The sequence below is a fragment of the Lepisosteus platostomus genome, chromosome 8 (genome assembly GCF_059453375.1).
Source record: "Lepisosteus platostomus isolate fLepPlt1 chromosome 8, fLepPlt1.hap1, whole genome shotgun sequence".
Lineage (NCBI taxonomy): Eukaryota > Metazoa > Chordata > Actinopteri > Semionotiformes > Lepisosteidae > Lepisosteus > Lepisosteus platostomus.
The window spans coordinates 8,859,893-8,881,921 of record NC_142618.1 but is presented as its reverse complement, the minus strand read 5'-3'; the positions used below and the strand labels follow the sequence as shown (position 1 = coordinate 8,881,921).

At 40.8% G+C, this 22,029-nt stretch overlaps 1 protein-coding gene across 4 annotated transcripts in view; it reads left to right on the top strand.

The window, feature by feature from the left end:
- The window catches only part of sgk3 (serum/glucocorticoid regulated kinase family member 3), a 30,582-nt gene extending 8,554 nt beyond the window's left edge, over nucleotides 1–22,028 (top strand). For 2 of the 4 annotated variants that reach the window (XM_088642308.1, XM_088642309.1), the window contains exons 2-17: nucleotides 4,015–4,223; nucleotides 5,014–5,097; nucleotides 7,070–7,142; nucleotides 8,557–8,632; nucleotides 10,010–10,085; nucleotides 10,632–10,681; nucleotides 11,523–11,580; nucleotides 13,207–13,290; nucleotides 13,392–13,523; nucleotides 14,939–15,051; nucleotides 16,299–16,335; nucleotides 17,013–17,099; nucleotides 17,740–17,835; nucleotides 18,473–18,628; nucleotides 20,165–20,254; nucleotides 20,712–22,028. In XM_088642308.1, the coding sequence (XP_088498434.1) occupies nucleotides 4,146–4,223; nucleotides 5,014–5,097; nucleotides 7,070–7,142; nucleotides 8,557–8,632; nucleotides 10,010–10,085; nucleotides 10,632–10,681; nucleotides 11,523–11,580; nucleotides 13,207–13,290; nucleotides 13,392–13,523; nucleotides 14,939–15,051; nucleotides 16,299–16,335; nucleotides 17,013–17,099; nucleotides 17,740–17,835; nucleotides 18,473–18,628; nucleotides 20,165–20,254; nucleotides 20,712–20,882 (1,461 nt within the window). In that variant the 5' untranslated portion in view covers nucleotides 4,015–4,145 and the 3' untranslated portion in view covers nucleotides 20,883–22,028. Of the gene's footprint in view, nucleotides 1–2,485; nucleotides 2,585–4,014; nucleotides 4,224–5,013; nucleotides 5,098–7,069; nucleotides 7,143–8,556; nucleotides 8,633–10,009; nucleotides 10,086–10,631; nucleotides 10,682–11,522; nucleotides 11,581–13,206; nucleotides 13,291–13,391; nucleotides 13,524–14,938; nucleotides 15,052–16,298; nucleotides 16,336–17,012; nucleotides 17,100–17,739; nucleotides 17,836–18,472; nucleotides 18,629–20,164; nucleotides 20,255–20,547; nucleotides 20,588–20,711 lie in introns of those variants that run through there. The other 2 variants (XM_088642311.1, XM_088642310.1) reach the window with 2 other exon arrangements.
- The last annotated feature ends 1 nt before the right edge of the window (nucleotide 22,029 follows it).

Below are 22,029 nucleotides of genomic sequence, written 5' to 3'. Positions count from 1 at the left end.
AGTGGGTGTCTGTTTACAGCACTCAAAAAGGAACTGGGCAGCCTCCTTGCAAGTGATTAGATTTCTACTGCTCTTACTTCTTCATGACTGTTTCATAACCTCAAACCATTGCGCAGCACCAATGCAAACCTGTCTGAAACATTTAAGTGATTGGACAGCTCTGTCCGGGTTCCTGTATTGTGGGTATTTACCGCAATCATGTTAACGGCAATTTCATGTGTAAAAAAGATTGTTCCTTGTCCATTATCTATGTTTTTGGGTCTTTGTACAGTCTATTTTGCTTATGTGATACTGTACCGTAGTTAACTGAATGATGATAGACCCATGCATTATTAGGTGCTGATCTGGACAAATTTAGATGCAGTGGATGAAGGGAAACTAAAAGTACTTAGACTCACTCTAGAATCATCGAGAAGGGCTGCCTGAGTAGATCTTAAGCTTTGATCTCTGGTGTTTTGCAAATGTACTTAAGCTTTGACCTCTGAAATTTTGTCAGTCCTTTGAAACAATTTTCACTTCTGTTTTCTTTTTATTCTACATCCTTCTTTATTGAACAAAAAAGAGAAGGGGGGAGGGGGGAACAATAGTTTCCTAACTTTTTTTTTTAACCAAAGGGAGAAGAAGCCCAACATTGTGGAATCTAAAGTGTTTCTTCCGTTAGGCAAAATGTGAGCAAGTTGTTCAGCTTATCAATTATGTTTGTTGGCTATTAGCTAATCGTTGGAAGATTTCATTCAGATATTTAGTTATCAAAAGTGTTATATTATTTCTCTCTCCCTGGTGTTGGACTTGTGCTGCTCTATATGATTTATTTGCACAATGGGTTAACGTGTGGTTAATCATAATTACAATTGCATGTACATCTTCTAACTGTTAACTAAGTATGTACATTGGTGCTCAGTGGCTACTGTTTGTGTGGTGAGGTGGTTTTTAAAATGTAGTTGCCACTTTAGCTTGGGGAAACAACAGGGAATGTCCCAGTATGATTTCCGCTGGCTGAGGCTAAATCGTGTCTCGCTTCCTCACAAATTCACACCAAGAGCTGCCGAAAAAAAAGAAGGGGGAGTTGTCTAGAGCTTCCGCGTCCTCTGGGCCTTGGGGGTCCTTTCTGCATAGAGTCTGTGTGTTCTCCCCACGTTCGCGTGACTTTTCTCCCATAGTCCCAAAACATACTGGTTGGTTAATTGGCTTCTGGGAAGAGTGACCCTGATGTGAGTGTGTGAGTGTGTGCGTGTCTGTGGTTGTTTTCTGTGTGTGGCCCTGCAGTGGGCTGGTGTCCTGTCCTGGGTGTGCCCTGACTTTGCCTGTTGCTCGCCCGGAGTTAGGCTCCAGCACCCCAACCCCCGACCCCCCCCCCCCCCCCACAGTGACCTTGAACTGGATAAAACGGTTAGGAAATCGATGGAAGGACTGCTGATCTCACTGCCTTTTCTCGCTATGGAAAATCGAGGCGCTAATAGGCTGACCCCCATATAGGAAACGCCAATTCCAAGCAACGCCTGTGAAGTTGAGTTCATTTCCAAACCAAGCTGCTAGTCTGCTTGTCCGAAGCCACGAAGTGCCTTTCTGATGGTTGTTTCCATCTTCCTGAGCGTGTGCTCGGATCACGTCTGGAAATGGCATCAGGATGTGAAAGAATGTGAATGTTAAAGCTTAAACCTAGCAGCAGGTGACGTAAAGCAGGCGTGAAGATTGTGATCTGAAGGAAATGGACGAGTCAGTCCTGTGTGTTCACCAGGCCCCGAGTCTCCAACCCAGAGGTCGTTCTGCCTTTTCTCCTTCCCAGCTGTTTCAGAGAGGGGAATTTGAGCTGTGGCTCTGCAGTGTTTTGAAAAATACTCTGTATACAGATAATGGCCCCCAACAATAATGGTCTTACGAATTTTTTTTGACTCTTTACTTTAAAAAGTCATTTTGCACTTGTTATATTGTTACTGGCTTTAAAGACCACATGTGATGCAGTGAAGTGGAGTTTCTTCAATACAGCAGGTGCCAGCTAGCACGTCAAGAAGGGCACGCCACCTCCTTTCTGTCCCATGTGTTCCTGAGAAGCACCTTTTGTTACAGTCGCGGTATACTGTTGCAGTGTTTAAACTTCCATGTTTTCATTTTTTTACGGCTGATGAATGTCATCAGGTTTTGATCTGACCTGGAGTTCCGGAGAAGTGCCACATCAAGGCCTCGCTGTTTATCTATGAAACACAACGCAGACCTTTTTGCTTCCTGTGTCTGTAACATGAGATCTGATGTCGCCCTGTATTCATCAGCTTCTAGCGTAATGAAATACCGTTTCTGATTGAACAGTTCCAAATTTGAAAACAGTTCCATTTGGTTGGAAACTTTCTTTTATTTTTGAATTTTTAGCATTGTAGGGAAAAGCTTTTTATGTAATCTGTAAGTATTCCTTTCCCATAGCTATGCAAGAATGAAATGCGTGCTAGCACATGATTGCGTCCCAGAAGATTGTGAAAGCCCCAGCAGGAGTGCTCTTTTTTAATATAGCCAAATATTTTGTGCAAGTCAGAGCAAGTTCACTCGGGCTGCTAGAGATTCCGTAGGTACACAGCCGTCTAGCAGGAGTCTTGTGAGTATTATAGCTTACCTTTTGAGTCTGACTTGTTTCCTTAAACAAACTAATCCCTTCTTTTCAGCCCCTGCACACAAGGGCCTTTAAAGACACCCAGCTAACGCTGCATTAAAAGTGAGCTTTGGGGATTTCAGTGACTGGCTGCAGTATCTGGATCCAAAAAGAGAGATGTACAGTAGACCACGTTGTGTAAATCCTACCATTCTGGTCCTAAGCAATCTGCGAAACAGAAAATCACCCCCAGAAGTTTACAGTGCACAGCACTTAGTGTTGTTCTTAGGTTTCGGCTGCATTAGTTTCACTGGAAGTGTTTTCTGAATAGAGACATTTGTCTTTTTCAGTAGTTAGAAGCTTCAGTAATGGTTTCTCCTCTTAACGGTGCATGTCAGCAGCGTCTTAAGACTTACCTCTGCGGAGAATGCAAAGTTTGTGCATTTGAGTACGCACTTAGTCCACGCACCACTTAAACATGCTGGTTTGCTGACAGCCACTTCTGTGCCCGACTGGTGCTCCCTCACCTGCAGGGTTGTTGAAAATCCATATGAAGCTCTGTAGTTTTTAACAATAACCAGATGTTATTTTAGACTACATGGGTGTATTAGGTGCTGTTTCTTGGGAGCAGACTGGCAACAGGCAACACTGATAGAAAGGCACAATACGGTCAAATTTTTAAAGCTAATTTGCTCCCGAATTAGGTTTTTCTTATTGTTACTTTTTTTCAAGCAAAATTCGGTCGACATTGCTTTGGGTTTATGAAGCAGTGTCTCATAACCAGTTCTGACAGTCCTTGGAGGTAGAACAAAAGTTTTTTTTTTTAATCCCGTGTGTTACAGAGCTGGAAAATAGATCTTGCCCCCGAGGAGTATTTTTTAAAACCAGTATTTGAAGTATTTTTTTAAACCAGTGAGGTTTTATGTGCTCTTCCAGTCACATGAATCTCCCACCGGTCCTGGAAAAGACTTGTTTTCTCTCTGTGGCGGAATTGTCTGCCTGACAGGTGCTTCACTCTTCCCCTTTTTAGAGATTTCTTTTTCTTTTTGGCGGATTTTGGCTTCAGCTGTTTCGAGAGAGGGTCACAGAGCCTGAGAATAAGTACGGAGTCACCCTTTTAAAAAAAATGCCGTTCCTCAAGCTGTAAAGAGGATGCAAGTTGAAGTCCTTTTCTCCGCGTGGGGGGGGGATTTTGAGGACGTGCTTCAAGCAGGTCATATTAGAGCTTGATTAGTGTCTTAGCCCTGTGAAGCATAATCCTTCATGAAACCCACCTTGACTTTTGCAGATACAGTCCAGCATTCCCTCAGCATGGCAACTTAAAAAGAAAAACACAAAGCGGAACTTTACACCTGTGTGCCATGAGCCATGGGCTTTGAAGTGTTTATATGTCTGCGTGTGTGCGCATGCTTTATTTTTGGGTTTTATCTTCGCAGAGCCCTGCGATGCGGACTGGGAGCGCCGTGCGCGAGGCGTGCATCAGGCCCTTGTGAAACCGCCGACCCATGTGACCTCCGACCTCCGGCCGGTTGCTGCTCATCTTGACCTGCCCCTGTGCGCGGCTGCCATGGAAGACCAGGCCAGCTGCCCCAACGTCAGCATCCCCTGCTATAATGAGCAGAGGGACAAGAAGAAACGCTACACTGTGAGCAAAGGGCACTTTCCTTACTGCTTCTGTTAATAGGCCTAAACCTGCTCTTGAGGTGCCTACACAGAAAGTGTTTCTCAAAGTAATTGTTCAAGGGAACTGATCTTATAGGATGATAATAACCATTTTAATATTATTATAGAATCTTCATTGGAATTATTTATCCTTGCATTGTAAAGCAGTTCATTTAGACGTTGAATACTGTGAGCCATATTAAAGGCAACAAGTGCTGGTGATATGTGATAAACAGAGTGTGATACGTGTTTAATCTTCTTCTCTTATCTCAGCTGGTCTTCCTTAACTAGGCCACCCGTCACGTACTGTAGGTTCTCCTGCGTGAAGGTAAACGCAAGATTTTGACACGATGTGAGACAGTGTGTAAAAAAAAAAAACTCTAGAAGGATGAGGCAAGGATGATACACTATATGTTCATCCTGTTTTTACAGGCCCAGCTGATGCTGCAAGCCCTTTCAGTGCTTCAGTGCTCAGTGGTTATGTTCCATCTCTCCCAGAGCCAGCAATTTTAAAATGACCTGCCATTCAACCCAGACTGTAATATCAAACTCTCATTCCCCAGCTGGTACTCCACAGTGCTGGATGGGTTGAACAGAATGGCACTGGTGTGGTTTTTACTGTGGTAACGCTCATTTGAACGGACCCGCAGGAATTCTGCTATACCCAGCTGTATGAGAACACCTGAGCCGAGTTAATTAGTGTTGCACATGCTGTGTGTTGTGTTGCCTGTTTTCCTGCAATGATCGGACAAACATGGTCTCTCTTTTTCTAGGTTTACAAAGTATTGGTGTCCGTCGGAAGATATGAATGGTTTGTGTTCAGGAGGTATGCAGAATTCGATAAGCTCTACAACACGGTAAGTAGTACAGAAATAACACTAGACACGTTGGTGTGCTGTTTGTTTCCTGTGTTTCCAGAGCTGTTTAACAGGAGGGGGTGAAGGGTGGTGCTTAGGGCCAACTGCAGTTTACACTGCAAGCGTGGTGATGAAGTGTGTTTAGCAGTAAAAGCTTATCAGTGGCCAGCAATGAAAGATGCCTTAAAACACAATTCTCGTTGCATAATGTAGGCAACATGAATGTCACATTTGCCAGTCCTTCAAGCAGCAAGTCGGCGATGAGCTCTAAAATAGAAGAGAAATGTATCCAAGTCTGGGTGTCTTCATTGTCATCATCTTTCTTAAAAAAAAAAAAAAGAAGCATGAGCCACAAAGTTAAAAACTCAGCATTTTGTCCATAAAAACCTTTGTTGAGAGTGACGTAATGATCAGAGACATGCGTCTCTGGCTAACAATCATATCAGTGCAGTTGAATGTGATCAGTTTACAGTAATTTTGTTGGCCTTCTACGGTCCCAAATCCTACAGAGCTGTTAATTCTGTTAAAGTAGGCGTGGTGTAAATTCAGAAGGAAAGTGTCTTTGGTGTTAGCGTCTCTTATTCAGAATAACAAGTAGAACCCCATCTTCAGTCTGATGATTGCTAATCATCAGTAACCATTCTGTGTGAGAACTGCAGAGCTGCCAGAGGTACTGTACCAGTAAATTGTGTGAATTCTAGGTGGTCAGATTGTCTTTTGGCCTTCCTCTTTCACTTTTTATACTTGTCCATTTGCAGAAGAGATTGGGCAGCCAGGCAATGTTAACAGACACGCAGATAGCAGAAGTAAAACTTAACCTACGGTGCACTTCTTGGGTCAGAAGTGTGTCGGCAGAGACTTATTAAAGTGGTCACATGGACATGCTGTGAACCCAGGAGGTGAAGGCAAGCCAGCCCTCTTGTGAAGACGTGAAGACCATCTGTGGTTGTGTGTGCCAGCTAGGTTTGGGGGGTAATGAAAAGGCTTGCTCTGTTTACAAAACATTGAAAACTTCTAAACTATTTGGTTTTATAGAGGTTGTCCTGACATTACCTCCTTAGATATGGGGGAAAAACATAGTGAATGCCGTATGAGAGGAGAAAAAAGGAACGGTGAAAGTTGTTTTAACATGTCTGGTATAGGCGCCTGTAGAGTGAAGACACTTTGAGAAGTGTCTTTGAGAAGACGCTTTGAGAAGACGTAAAGTGCTTTGAGAAGCCACCTTTAAAGGCGCTATATAAAATAAAGTTTATTATTATTAAGACTGTAGGTGTTCTGAGACGATGTGCTTAAAGAATTTGAGGACAGGTTTGCTACCCCATCTGAATACTTTTCTCACAGCATATTTTATCAAGGGGAAGGTATCCTCATGATCCCCTCATCATTAGTGCTAAATGTTTATAGCAGTTTAACTGCTGAAATAAGTATTTAATTGCTCCTACCTGGGTTAAAGACTATTTTCTTTGTGTTTAGAGAAATGGTTACACTGAGAACTTCAGTGTTCTGTAGTAAATCAACATCTGAGGCTGCTTGTAAAGGCTTGTTTTTACTCTGTTGACATAATGGAGCATTGTGGGTAAAATGTTGTTTTTGTTTGAAGTTGTGCAGATAAAAATAAATTGGGGGGGGGGGCAACAGGATGAAAAAGAAGGAAAGAAGGAGAGTTAAAATGGGAAAGGGGAGGGTTAAAATGTTTTGGCGGAAAGGCTTTACTAAGGAAATTCCTGTGGGAAGATCTGAAGGTTAGTTGTGGTCCAGCTACCTCAAAGAAAAGAATGGTAACTCACTTGTGTTTCCTGGACCTTCCAATTTAAAATACAAACTCCTAGTATCAGAGTCAGGGTATCTGAAGTGCCGGCACATGGAGAATGGAGGCTGTAATTTTTGTGTAAAAATAGCCCTCTTTCTGTTTCAGTCCACCATCATATTTATCTTGCCTTTAAAGTTTCTCTTTTTCATTTTTCCTTCCTAGTTAAGGAAACAGTTTCCTTCCATGAACTTGAAGATCCCAGCTAAGCGAATATTTGGGGACAATTTTGACCCAGGTATTTATGTTGTTATCTGTATGTTGTTACAAGTTTTCCTGTGAGTGTATCAGAGCTGACATTCTGTTTAGAGAACTACAGAAATTATGAGTAGTATGACACAGTAAAGTAACATTTTATGTTCCTTTATTTCCTTATTTAAAAAAAAATTCAACATAACAAAATTCATCTGCTCTTCATGTAAGAAAGGCACAGTCTCGGCCTTCTTGGGTTTCTATGGAAAGAGATGTGGGATATGGAAACTATTTCTACTGACTGAGATAATTGATTTTTGAGTAGTTTGAGGAGTAGTTTCCTTTGTGCTGAAAGGTGCTCTTTGTGAAGACCTTGCTTTGTGTTCTTTCTGGAAGAAAGGTAAAGAAATATTGAGTGGTTAACAAATGGTTATTATTACATATGAGATTATTAAGCAATAGCTACATTATTAAGCAATAACTACACCACAGTACTTAGTGGTTAGCATTGCTCTCCTCTCAGCACTGGAGTCTGGGTTCAATTGCAGATCTGGGGTTGTATCTACTCAGAGATTGTATGTTCTCCTCATGTTTGTGTGAGTTTCCTCCAAATGCACATGAGCTTCTGGGAAAATTGGCCCTCGTGTGCGTGTGTCTTGTGTGTGCCCTGCGACAGACTAGCGTCCCATCCAGAGTGTACCCTGCCTTGCACCTGTTGCTTGTTGGGATAGGCTCTAGGCTCCTGCTCCCCCGCAACCCTGTATTGGCTAAAGCAGTTAGAAAATGGGTGGAGTTGCATTATTGCTTACGGCATGGAAAATGAAGAGTAATATCCCATTTTTGATCCCAAAGAGAAGATTACAATGCAGTGCACAGCAAGAAAGAGCCGATATGCTCACAGAAGATGGGGGTACTTATAGGCCTTTGCAGGTACAGTTCAGTCTTTTTGAAATGCAAATCTGCTGCATGTTAAACTGCCGGTTTTCTTTGCTCTTGAATCTTACAAACTGGAGGACCATTAACAAGCGAGCTTCTGCATAATTCATGTAGGCATCACAGCTTCTTTAAAGGACACAGATGTTGGGAATCATAGGTTTCTGTCTGTGTGTACAATTAAGTGTTGAGAACGCTTGTTTTAGGAATAGGAGGCTCTGAGGAGGAGTGAGGTGTGGCTGTAATACACCGAAAGCTGCAAGCGACTAGACCCACTGCCAGCTCTTTGTCCGGTGTGATTTTTAGGAGCCTGCATCAACCAGCCTTTGAAGGCTTTTGTTTTGTGGATTCTCCTCATTGTAAACTTGGAAGGTACAGTAGGCTGACAATGAAAGTTCCCCATTGATCACAGGATTGCATATGTTTTTAAGTCTGCAACAGTTCACGGAGTCTGTCTGAGGTAGTAAAGATAGGGGAATGTGCTGGGGTGACCTCAGTTTTGTAACCACGATCATCTTCTCCATCAGAATTCATAAAGCAGAGAAGAAGCGGGCTGCATGAATTCATCCAGAGGCTAGTCTCGCATCCACAGCTGAGCATTCAGTGAGTATCTTTCTTCTGTCCTCGTCTCTCACAGATATTTACTGGCGGTATATTAGGTATGTGGAGAAAACACAATTTGCATTTTTAAATTATTCAAGAACTTGGCAGTTCAGCACACCCCAGTATTTGAAAAAGGCTTTGGTGGACCTTTTCATTTCTCCTCATGTGCTTTATCGTGTCTGCCAGTATTCACCTCACTGGAAGAGGCGGTCTAGATCATGGATATTGAGTTAGTGGAATAATGGGCAGAAATGGAATCTTTCAGATGTAAAGCTATTGCCAAAATTTGTTTTTATTTTTAATACAAAATAGTATTGCCTGTCTGTTTCCCTCCACCATATGCACACAAGGTTTCTATACTGTATGTCCTCAATACCATAAAACATCTCTCACCACAGGTATGTCCACTATATCAAATCATCACTCCAGGACTGAAGCCTAAATAAAACTGACGGTTGTCTGCATTTTCTGTGGTTACTCTTAAAAGCAGTTATAATTTAAACCACAGCATCCTCTTTGTGAGTTGTTTACAGTGATTTCTGTTTTCAGCAGTCGTTTCATGATCAGGGCCATAAACTGGATTATGTAAAAGTGTCCCTGTGCTCCTCACAGCAAAACTCAGCATCCATGGTTGTTTTTTGGTCCCGTTAAATAACTTTCCTCTACATTTCTGCTGTGGTGCACTCTCAAATCGACAGTTGCAGTTTGCAGAAGGAAGTGAGAGATCAAAGAAATAATGTTTTAGGATGTGTGCCACTCTCCAGTGAGTGAATAAGTCCAGTAGACATAATGTGACTACTTTGCCTGATAGGTGAACAGTGCAAATAAAAGAAAATACTTTTTTTCTGGTCTAATTGTTTGTTGCTTTGCTGAAAAAACAAGCTGCAAAGAAACAGTCTGCGGTTTGGATATTAATTGCTAGATGTGCTATATACATCTACATGTCCCTCCCTGGTTTTTCCTGTGGTGTGTTATTTTACAGCACTAGGGAACTCCCTGGATTTTATCTGTATAAAACTGTCCTCCCTCCCTGTTATTTGGAGAGATTAAGCAGTATTGTATAAAATGCCTGTTTACAATCCAGATGCTGTTTACATTTGTTGGTTACAGGTTAATATGCTACTTCTAATATAGTGAACAATGTGTTAAACCAGAGATTTTTTTCTTATGCCCCTCATTTTGAAAAGTGCATTTTCATAGATCTTCCCTGCATTTAGGGAAATTTAGTTTAAACCTAACCTCCACTCTCCATCTCCTAATAAGAAAAATAATTCCCCAAGGCTTGAGATCCGTCACTTTTTTACCAAAGTTTTATTTCAAACAAATCTCGTTGATCGTTGATCACGTCTGACAGCAGCGTGTCCTTTCTGTTGACAGTTCCGAGGTGAGAGACTTTCTGCAGATGGACAAAGCAAAGAACCTGTCTGATGCTTCTGAGGATGAAGAAGAAAAGGTATTTGGTGATTGGGAACCTCCCAGCATGCGGGTATATCTCCTTCTTGGATAATTGGATATCTCCGTAGACTTGTTTTAATTTACCGAAATAAATTGTCCACAAATGGGAAGAAAACAACTTTTCCCCAAATTCAGGAAAGCATGGAAAAGCATAACTGATTTGGATAACTGTGAAGGATCAGTAAGATGGTCACAGTAGTTTGCGAGTTCTCTGCACTTGTCTCGATTCTTGTGCTGTAGTGTACAGTATATTCACGCCCACAGAAGACGTTTGAATATTTAATCCAACCTACAAACCAATCCATTGCAGTGCTGACCCAGATGAATTACTTTTCAGTCCCTTTCGTTGTTTTTTAAAAAAAGAAACTCAGTGGATTTCATTGCTTTACCCAAGGATCTGCTCCTGAAATGGATTAAGTACTTGGAGCTTGGCTTCCTTTTAACCTAGAACATCTTTCATATACCGTCAGTTCCGTAAAGCCCTAAGGGCTTAAATTTCTTTGTGACATTGTAATCTTTATTTTATTTTTTCTTATCCTTCTAGAATAATTCTACCTCCCGCAGTATTAATCTGGGACCATCTGGAAATCCTCAGTAAGCTGCAAGTTCTTTTAAACGTCCTTGTATTTTTAATGTTCATATGTTAAGTATCTGGGGAGAACTTAGAACTTGTTGTGATTTACCTTATTCTGTTTTATGAAATGGATATTTACACACTATAAAGGGACAAGTAATAGGTTTATTCCATGGTGAAAAGAGAAGAGAGCAAACAACGTTTGGGCTGTAAAGCCTTTTTCAGCCTTCACACCTGAAAAAGGCTTCACAGCTGAAATGTTGTTTTTCTCTCTTCTCTTTTCAGCATGGAATAAACCTATTATTTGTCCCTTTGCAGAGTACGCATGCTGACGTAGCTACCCACCTGAACTACTTTACACACTATACTGTGTATGCATCTTGGGGTACTTCTTCTCACGGGACACATCATGTCTTTTTGTTGTTTCTGCTATGTAACTTTGCGGAAACAAATGACTTACTTTGGATAGAAGCATCAAATGAATAAAAATAACAGGTTAGTGTAGTAAACTAGCAGTCACATGTAATTCCAGAAGGGAATGAGTTCAAATGAATTCTTGCAGAGCTGCTTGACATTCAGCATTCCTACTCCAAAGTCAAGGTTTCTGACCGTAAAATGAAATGTGTCGTTTCATCTATAGCTTGGTAGCTCTAGAGGAACTGTGTAACATGGAATTTATTACTAAAGTAAACAAAAAAGAAAAGCCAGTACAAACATGGCTGAATGAGACCGCTAGTTCCATTTCAGTGTTTTTTTTTACTTCCTTGATAGCTGCCTGTTATGTTTTTAGTCTGTGTGTTTAAATCGAAATATTTTTCCTGCTTCCCTAATCTTAAGCTCTATTGTTCTCATCTGAAACAGTGCAAAACCGACGGATTTTAACTTCCTAAAAGTTATTGGCAAGGGGAGCTTTGGCAAGGTGAGTTCTGAGGTGGCCACTTCTTCAAAAGTCAAGTGCTCTCGGGGTGAACTTTTGTTCCTTACTCATAAAGATGTGGAGTTGTCTGATTTAGCAACTCAGGATGACTTTTTTTAAAGAGGCAGCCAATCAAAAGAAAGGATATGCTTATCATTTATTATGTTATCAGCTGAAATAATACAGTTTCATACACATGAAAAAGTCCTAGAGTTCTGAACTTACAAGAGCAAAGCCAAGAGCAATGGAAGATTATTACTAAGGAAAACTAAACTGAGACAAATATGAGACCTTTCAGGTTTTCTTTTTAGAAGTTTAGAATCAACTAAACCCACATACCCAGGCCTGTCAAGTGCCTCAATCGCAAAAGGTGCTGCCTCGTTCAGAGGGTGAGCCCTGTGTGCGTGAGTTTAAGCTTGGGCCGCGTCACTAGCTGACTGTGACTGTCAGTGTGACTGTGACTGGGATTCCCCAAGCAGCTGGGCGCCCCGAAGTGTAGGGTGGAATTAGTCAGCTCTCTGTGACCGCCCGTGACCTCCCGGATGCTTGCGGGCACGCAGTGCTCTGAGTGAGGGACGATCGGCGCTGATCCTCCTGATCTAGGGGTGCAGTGCCTGTGAAGCGTTAACTGCCAAGTGGCTCAAAGGAGCCTGGCTCCACTTCCTCATTCTCCCCCGTGTGTGAGAATCTCAAGTATCCTATCAGTGTGCTAAAGCATATTCTTTCAGATCTTGTTCCAGGGGCTAGTTTTTCTCTCATCCTTGGGTTAACTCTTTCACCTCTTCCCCTTTAAAATCACCTGTCCGAGACACCTGTGTATCGTGTCTTAAAGGGGAACTGCAACACTGTTTTTATATTTCGGGGTTAGAAATGACTGCCATTGATCATTTCTACAATTTAGATCACAAAATAGACACAATTTCTTGGTATGCGCATCGCCATATTCTGAGATTCAGAACGAGGCAACAATACTTCTGGTGATCTGAAGTGGGCCTATTACATTATAAACAAACAGGCTTGTGAATACATCTCTTTTAATCTCTTTTTAATTTTCTGAAGTGAAATATCTGCTGCACAACCTGTACTTATTCGCTCGCACATCATATTACATTAGTCATTACAATGACTAGCAATAATAAGAAGAACTGCTTACACTTGTATATCGCTATTCTGGACACTCCACTCAAAGCGCTTTACAGGTAATGGGGACTCCCCTCCACCACCACCAATGTGCAGCCCCACCTGGATGATGCAACGGCAGCCATAGTGCACCAGTACACTCCCCACACACCAGGTCTCAGTGGGGAGAACTGAGTGATGAAGGCAGTTCATAGATGGCCCCCTACTGGCCACACAAGCTCCTCTTTCAGCAGCAGCCTTAGTTTTTCCCAGAGGGTCTCCCATCCAGGTACTGACCAGGCTCACACCTGCAGAGCTTCAGTGGGCTGCCTGTCCAAACTCTCCACAACACAGCAACTATGCAGAACTTTCACAGAGTTCACAGTTTTGTAAAATGTTTGCCATACAGTGAATTAACTAATTTTGTTGCCGAGATTTAATGACTGGTCTGAGGAATTGCAGTTCGCCTTTAAGAACAGTTAAAAGAAACGAGCACCTCTGTCTCTCAAGGTTCTTCTTGCGAAACGCAAACTGGATGGGAAGTATTACGCTGTGAAGGTCTTGCAGAAGAGGGTCATCGTGAACAGAAGAGAGGTAACGCAATAATTGCCATCGAGGAAACTGTGGAATCGGTTGGTTTGATTCCTGTGCCGGTGTGTCCTTCATTTGCATGCTGTTGTTCTTTTTCTCCCCAGCAAAAACACATAATGGCGGAACGCAATGTACTTTTGAAGAATGTCAAGCACCCATTCTTGGTTGGCTTGCATTACTCATTCCAGACAGCTGACAAGCTTTACTTTGTCCTGGATTTCGTCAATGGGGGAGAAGTGAGTAGCTTTTTGCCCTTCCGAGCCCGGTGACGAGTCAGTCTGTTTGTGGAAGGGAGCAAAATGTCTTGTGTGGCATTAACACAAAGTGTGGCAGCACTGTTAACGTTTGACATGATGAATGTCATTCCGAATAGCTGCTGTACAGAAAACCATCTGCAGTGTGATGCTGTTTGTGCATATCTTCTGCGTGCTTAGAAGTGGGTATTGGGCACTGTTCTGGAGTGCCGCGACGAATAAGAAACACAAAGTGGGCTGTTGATGAAGAGCCACAGTAAATATCCGTCTTCTGTGGTTAGGGTTTCGCTGGAACAGTTAACCACAGTTCGCTGAAAATTCTCCAGAAGTCTCTCTCAGTGTTCAGTGCCCGTCATGTAAATTAGCTTCTCCGCTGTCAGGCTTTTGGAAGCCTTCATGGGCCTTTACAATAAGCTTTTTCCATTTCCAAAAACATAGCAGTGTTTCACATTAACACCAGGGGATAGGAAAATGAAAACTGGAATGTGAAGGAAAAGGGCTTAGACTGGAGTCTTTCAGTGCTACAGACGGTGATTAACGTGTGAGATACACTCTCAAGATTTAGTTTGTTGAACACCCCACCACCTTGTGCTGTGTCAGCACATTTAACAGTCAAAAAACAGTTATTAGTATACTTATAAATGCCAAATCCACTTCCTGGTGGTTACAGTTTTAATCCCAAGTTTGATTCATACATATATGACACAATTTTTGGGAAATCTTTATGGGCTCAGTGTGCCAAGGCCCAGCCTGTCAAAACATCATAAATGGCCTGACGTCGTTGAGGTCTGCAACTTTTTTAAACCAGAAGTGGCTTAAGCATTCCATCTTTACATTCGTGGGTTAGTCAGTGGCAGGTGTGTTTTTTTTTATCCCTAATTTGTGGGAAATGTGTTCTGATCTCATTTGGAATGCATGGCTTGTGAGATCTGTAAAATCTTGAAGTCATTCAGTGACTTTTCCCCTGCCTTATTTTTTTTTTGTCGCTCGGCCTGACAGGGTGTAGGGTGTCAGACTTACCCTGGGATGGTCATGCAGATGTGCCACGCGCCAGCAGGGACATGTTACGTAGAAAATGGAAAATGGATGGATGCTTGCTGTAGTAAATTTCCCCATGTTTCTCCGATAAAAGTGTCGGAGGAAAGGGCCTGATTTTCCCGTGAGACCTGGCGACACATTAACTCGTCAGGGGCAGGTTTCCAAAACCGGAAGATGCAAGTTTAATTTCCGGCTTCCTAACCATCGCTGTCTTTGCCTATTCGTTTCGTTTGTTTTTCGGAATACCGTACACGGCGTTTCGGTCTTCCGTTGGCCCACAATTTGCCATCATCGTGAGGCTAAACGTGTGCTGTGTTTCTGTGGCTCGCCTTGACTATTTGTCTTAAATTTCATCTCAGCTCTTCTTCCACCTACAAAGAGAGCGGACCTTTCCGGAACCCAGAGCCAGATTTTACATCGCAGAGATGGCGAGTGCTCTCGGTTACCTGCATTCATTAAATATTGTTTACAGGTAACTACTTTTTTTGTATTCAAAGAATCCTCTTCTTAAAAAAAACAGGTTACATCCATTACTGAGGGAGCACACTGAGTGGATTAATGAGTCACCGGAAGGTGTTTTGTTTTCTGGTTCATCTTAAGGCCTCTTTAGCTTTTCAGTTTCCAGTTGGCAAGTGTTCCATAGACTCTGACCGTGTAACCAGAGTTTGAAAGTGTCCACTGAAGAGCAGTGGGCTCCATGATTGACTTTCTTGGAAGCTGTAGATGTTGCCTGTACTCTACACAGGACTGCTGATTTCGCAAAAGAATTTAACGGGGGGGGAAGGTATTCCTGAGACTAACACACTTCTGGAAAATGGATTTGTTGGGATTAAATGTTTTTTTTAATCGTATTTCCTTTGTCTTAACGTTGATGACTTTTAATAGCCTCGCTTGCGGGTATGTTTTGGTGGTAACAGTAGGATCTTTTTTTAACACGACAAAATCTTCAGAAATCCAAAGCAAATTTTTACTGTCTCTTTATTTAGGGAAATATATCGGGAAGTTGAAACTTCTAAAGCAGCAGACCCTGACTGGTCTTTGCAGGGCACAGTCCAGTAGGTGCTCTAGGTCAGTGGTAGACTGAGCACAGTTTAGGCTGGTTTTCGGTCCAGCTGTTCTGTCCTTGTGCAGAGGTGCAGTTGGCCGCGTTTCAGGCAACATCCCCGAATGAGGGCAGTTCCTGAAACTCGGAAATGTGTACAGGGTTGAAACCAGTTAAAATCCCACTTTGACCTTTTAAGAGCTGAAAGCAAGTTTGCAAATGTGCCCCAGAGTGAAAACAGAAAACAACGAGTTTGTGCTTCAATTAAGAACGCGGCTGGATCATAAACTAAGCAGAGACGGTGTTCCTTCAGGATCAGGGTTAAAAACCATCATTCAGGGTTAATGGAAATCATCAATTAGCAGCCCAACCTGTAGACGAACAACAGTTGAGATGTAAGTGGATCCAACTGGACTCTGATTGTCTTTATTGAAGTCGGAACTTTATTACTATTTTCACATCATTGTTTGTCGAGACTGAAGCCAAGCAAGTGATGATTAAAATGTTCAAGGCAGCGGATTTGTTTGAAGCTCTGTTTCTGGTGATTTGTTTCTTGGCCAGCTCTTTTTAATGAGATTTAGCAAATTCTTCACAAAACTTAATGACTTAAGAATGTGTAGAATTAGGAGAGAGGATGCCATTAAACCTTAATTACTGAAGATTTTCTCATTTTCTAGGGATTTGAAACCCGAAAATATTTTGCTGGATTCCCAAGTGAGTGTAACATCGTTTTGCATTTTTTGTAAACCGTTATTACATTCATATGTTTCATTTTGAACAGATTGTTTAATGGAAGGGATTGTGTTTCAAAATTTCAGAACATCATTACATTCAGTATATGTGACATAATAAATGTAATGTGTTGTATTTACCCTTTATTTTTCATGTCTTAAAATGTCAGTATTTCACGAACTCAATTTAGATCGGTTTGATTTTGTTATTCACATAATTATTCCATTGATATTTTAGGAACTGTTTATTTTCGTCTCGTAGACTTAGTAGTTTGGATAAATGAGCCAGATCTCACAGAGGAGAGGAAAACTACCACTACTCCCATGTCGTGTTGTTTTTAGAGCAAGTAAAAGTTTTTCAGTTGTGGCCTGCAAAGCAATGTAAGAAAAAAAAAGAATTGTGCAAATGCAGGGAGTCTGCCATCAGTTTTTCATTGTGTCCAGTGGAAGGAAGTGCCTGTCGTTGCTGTGACCTCAGGCTCTGTTTGCTTCAGGCACGCTCCCTGATGAAACCTCTTGGGAATGTGTGGAGAGTCTCAGTGGGAGGAGGTTCACATTAGACAATGTTACGGGACAACAGAAGAATTTGTGCGGACAATAGCTGGATTGTGCAGGAGCAGAGCGATTATAAAAGGTCCTTTCATTTTTTTTTTTTTAAAGGGACACATAGTTCTAACTGATTTTGGATTGTGCAAGGAAGGCATTTCCCAAGCAGACACTACGAGTACGTTTTGTGGGACGCCAGAAGTAAGTTTTTTTTTTTTCCTCTGTGGTTGTTTTTAACTGCTGTTTCTTTATGAATACCTACAATCTACAGGATTTCTGGATTTGTTTTCTCTTTTAAAACCGTTCCAGCTCTGTTTTATATATTTGTGGTGCATTTATCTTTGTCCACAATGTCCCTTTGTTCAGTAGTTTTACATTGTGCATATTTTTCATGTCTCTATTACAGTATAATTGGTATTGTAGTAAATACTTTATGGGCCTAACTTTGAAAATAATAAACATTTATCATTTGAGCTCATCATTTCTTTTTCCACTTTTTAAAATAATTTAAACCACTGAGGTTTCTTACACTAAAAGCTGATTGTTGTCAAATGTAGTTGTTTGAGCTCCATAACTTGATTAACCTTTTATGTCATGACATGTAAATGTAAATGTACCTGCTTTACAGCATTTTTGCAATTGCTACATTTTTAGTTTGTCTCCATCTCTGAATATACCCAGTTAAGTTATGTTCCCTTGTGTGTGATTTTTAATTTAGCTTTTGTGCAAAATTTAAACTAATACACAAACTTGACTTCCTGCTTAATTATTTGCAGTGCTATATGGGACCCCCTGGTGCCTGCCATTCAGTAAGATCTGTGTTGTTACATTTGAATTACAGTATCTAGCACCGGAGGTCCTGAAGAAGCAGCCCTATGACAACACAGTGGATTGGTGGTGTCTTGGCTCTGTGCTGTATGAAATGCTGTATGGCTTGGTAAGACAGTAATTTTGTTGGCTGGTGGCTTTGGCAGTCCTCAGTCAGTTAGACGATGAAACAAGGGACACGGCTTTACACAAAGAGCTGTGGGAGTGTGGAACAAGCTATTCAGTCACATTGTCAAAACCCAAAATTCTTTCCAGATATTGTTAGATGAGATCGCCTAATTGAGGTTTGTATGGTAACTTAAAACATGGGACAGTTGTTTTTTTTTTCAGGTTCTTGAATAACTATTGATTTGTGAATGTCATGATGAACCAAAGTAAACATTCACCCTGCATCTTCAGACGTTCACAAGCTGCAACACTGCAGAATGAAATGTGCATTATTCATTTCTGTTACACTGTGGAGTGGCAGCGCAGATTTCTGAAGTTTTAGGAGGCCTTCTTCCTTATTCTGTTCAGACAAATCAGTGTGGAGGTTTACCCGTGTAGTGCTAATGGTACAACTCCAAACAGCACCTGAGTCATGCCTTCCAGGTGTGGAACTGTGGAGTTATACAAAAAGAAAACTCAAATTATTCAAATAGATTTAGACTCCTTGCATTGCGAGAATTGCCCATTTGTTTTCCAAATGTATTTGTCATTTAAAATAGCTTTCGCCTACAATGTTGTTGTTGTTGTTTTTTCTGTAGCCTCCATTCTATAGCAGAGACACTCAAGAGATGTATGACAACATCCTCCACAAGACGCTGACAATGCGGCCTGGAGCTTCCAGCGCTGCCTGGTCTATACTGCAAGGATTGCTCGAGAAAGACCGGACGAGGAGGCTGGGGTCTAGAGACGACTTTGTAAGTAAGGGCGTTAACCCCGGCTTCCTCGCTATGCTCCCTTTGAGGTTTGCACGCTGACTTCCCTGTAACTTCCTCCTTAAAGGGGAACTGCACTGCTTTTTTTACACTTTGGGTTTATAAAGAACGGGCATCAAGTTCTTTTTCGGACCACAATGAAAGTACTGAGTACACGGTAAAGTGCAAGACCTCCAGCACACATCACAAAAGAGACCAAATTTCCAGGTATTCGCAGTGCCTTATTGCTGTTATTGTCTGCGATTCAGAACGAGTGATGTGAACCGGCCCAATTACATTGTAAACAAGCAGGCTTGTGATCCTCTTTTAATCCAATGGAAATATTGCTCTTTGTCATAAAAACATAATTATGCTTAAGACCTAAGTAAACATGTATATTAAATATGTTAAAAAGAATCATTGAAGTCGTGAAGATTTTTCTGTCACGAACTAATATCGCCCTCACACTGCGTTACTTTTTATGGGCAGAAAATGCTAGGAATTGCACCTACTCTGAGCACACATTTTTGGTTCTGTATCTAAAATGAAATGTATTTCAATTACGAACTGTCAGGGTTCATAATCTTTTGAACTCCAAAGCAGAGAAAATTTCAATGCACATCCTATCCCAAATAACAATATTTGAAAAACAATTTAGACCAAGCAATCTTTGCTACTGTGTTGTATATAATTATGAAACAGTTATGAAACCATTATTAGTTATGAAACAACATATATAAGGCGACATACTGTATTTTGGTGACTTTGAGACGGTTTTGCTGACAAATATTACTTGTTAACTCTGCATGCAGATCACATTGGAACATTTCTATGTGAAATATCTGCTGCACAACTTATACTTATTTAACTGTACATCGCATTACATTAGTCATTACTGTGACTAGTGAGCAGGAAGGGCCAGTTTTACATCACAATACTTTCACAAAGTTCACGATTTTGTGCTTAATTCGTAATTGCCATCAATGAATTTATTTTGTTACCGAGATTGAATAACCTGTGTGAGGAATTATAACTGCAGTGTTCCCATAATGAGCAATTCCTAAAATGAGTAAAGAGAAATATCTAAATTTCAAGCAAATTACTTTTAAAGGTTTGTTTTTCATAGTTTATACATTTTTCTTTAAATAAGAAAGTTGAAGGGGCAGATATTTGCTATTTTAGCTCCTCCTAGTGTTGAAGCAAACAACTAACTAGACGTTTGTCACCTGCAAGACACTTGACTGAGAGAGGTGTTCCAATGGATTCTGCCTGTAGGCTGTTTTTAAATAAAAATTAGGCGTGTAATAGTCAGCGAGTTACAATAGCAAGTAATTACTGGGATAATTGGATAACAAAGTCTGGAAACCTGTAAGTTTCGGTTTTAGGACATCACTGTTCTTCTCCTCTTGAAGCGTACTGTATTTTAACGCTCGAAGGTGTGCCCTGAGCCATTATCTGATCGTTTTTATTGGCTATTCTGTATAGGCTTCTGAGATTATACGTTAAACATAGTTTATTGATTCTATTTCTGTCTTGCAGAGCGAAATTAAAGGACACTCCTTTTTTTATCTGATCAACTGGGATGACCTCGAGCAGAAGAAGATTCCGCCTCCCTTCAGTCCACATGTGGTACGTCAGCTTCGATTTCAGCTGTTGCGTTCATTCCACCTTTTTAACACACCCGAATTTCTTCTTGACAAACGCCCCCCCCCCCACGATGTAACAGTGAATTTGCAAGTAGATTCATATATGATAATAGCCTTTTCTTTTCCAGAATGCAGACTTTTCAGCAGCACTGAGGTCAAACAAGCCTTGGCGCTATGAGTAAAATAATCATGTCTTAGAAAAGGATTTATCGAAATTAGTTCAGATAATTATTCAGAGTTAAGGGGAGATGAACCTTCTGTGTTATTTACCTACAGAGGGACAACAGGACCGGGGAATGAATCTGAAGTGTTCTAGGTTGGTTGATTTGTCTCACTATTATGGACAGGTAGTAAAGAACAGCAATGTTATTATGAAGAAATATGCTGTATTTTGCAAAATAAATATGAACATTCATGTCTGATTCATTTTTCATCTGTAGAATTCTCCAGATGATATTGGGAACTTCGATCCGGAATTTACAGAAGAAATGGTTCCAAACTCCATTTGTTATACTTCCGACCATTCCATTGTTAACGCCAGCGTTCTGGACGCAGACGACGCCTTTCTGGGATTTTCCTACGCCCCGCCTTCCGAGGATTCCTTCCTGTAGAAGAAATCATCGGGGTTCTGGGACTGGTTCTGCAGGCAGGCGCTGCTTTCTGCAAAACGTCAACCTCCTGCTCGCATTAACTGGAGCTGATACAGCCTTAACTTATGTAAATAGATTTTCCTAATAGCCAGGAATTCCTCTCCTGTGTACTGGATCAACACTTTAGATCAGGAAGCCAAAAGCATTCATCAGAAAATCACTTCTGGATAAAGTTTGTACAGCTGGCTGTAGTGATGCGAGTCCATCATTTTAAGATGAATCTATTTATGTTAAAGATGATGAAAATATTAGTGATGATTAGTAGATAAAGTGGACATTGTAAAAGTGTATTGTGGGCAGAGATTTCTCAGGGAGCTGCCAACTTATACTCTCTCTTTATTACAGCCTCTCTCTTCATGAATAGCGTCAAAATGTAAACCAAACACTGTAAGAAAAAAGTACAAGACGAGAACAGAGAAATCTGTTTACACAGTTTATATTAAACAATCGACTTGTAAATCCCAGGCATATATTTATGATTGTATTCTATTTTTCTTCTTGGACCAAAGTGATCACCTTTTCCTAACCAAAATTGCACACGTCCTTGACCATCTCTGCTTTAAATAGAAAGCCTTTGCTTTTTTTCTTGCGAGATTTCTACTTAAAATAAGACTTAACACTCTTCAGAAAGCAACAAAATACAGGTACATCAAAATATAATTTATGGGAAATATCTCAATTTCAAGCAAATTACCTTTAAAAGTTTTATTTTCATAGCTTGTACATTTTCGTTTAAATAACAACTAAAGTTGAAGGGGCATGTTTTATTACTTGCCTGGAAAGTGAATTTGTATCTAATGGATTTTGCAGCAGCATTTTTGCAACTACCTTTACTTTACAGTATTTATAGATTTCTGATTAATCCTTTGTTGCTTTTTGGAAAGGTTTTGAATCTATTTTTCCACTATATAATTTATATCCACTCCATAGCTATTGATTCAAAGACATTAAATGTCTGTATTAGAATTCATTCCAGCAGATACTGTATGTAGTGGTGGAAGTAGAATTTTACTCAAATTAGTGTCAGACATTTTTTTTGTTACGAAATGTAAAACATTAGCCCTCTTTGAGTTGTACGGTAAGATTAAAATGATTATCCTGCGACAAG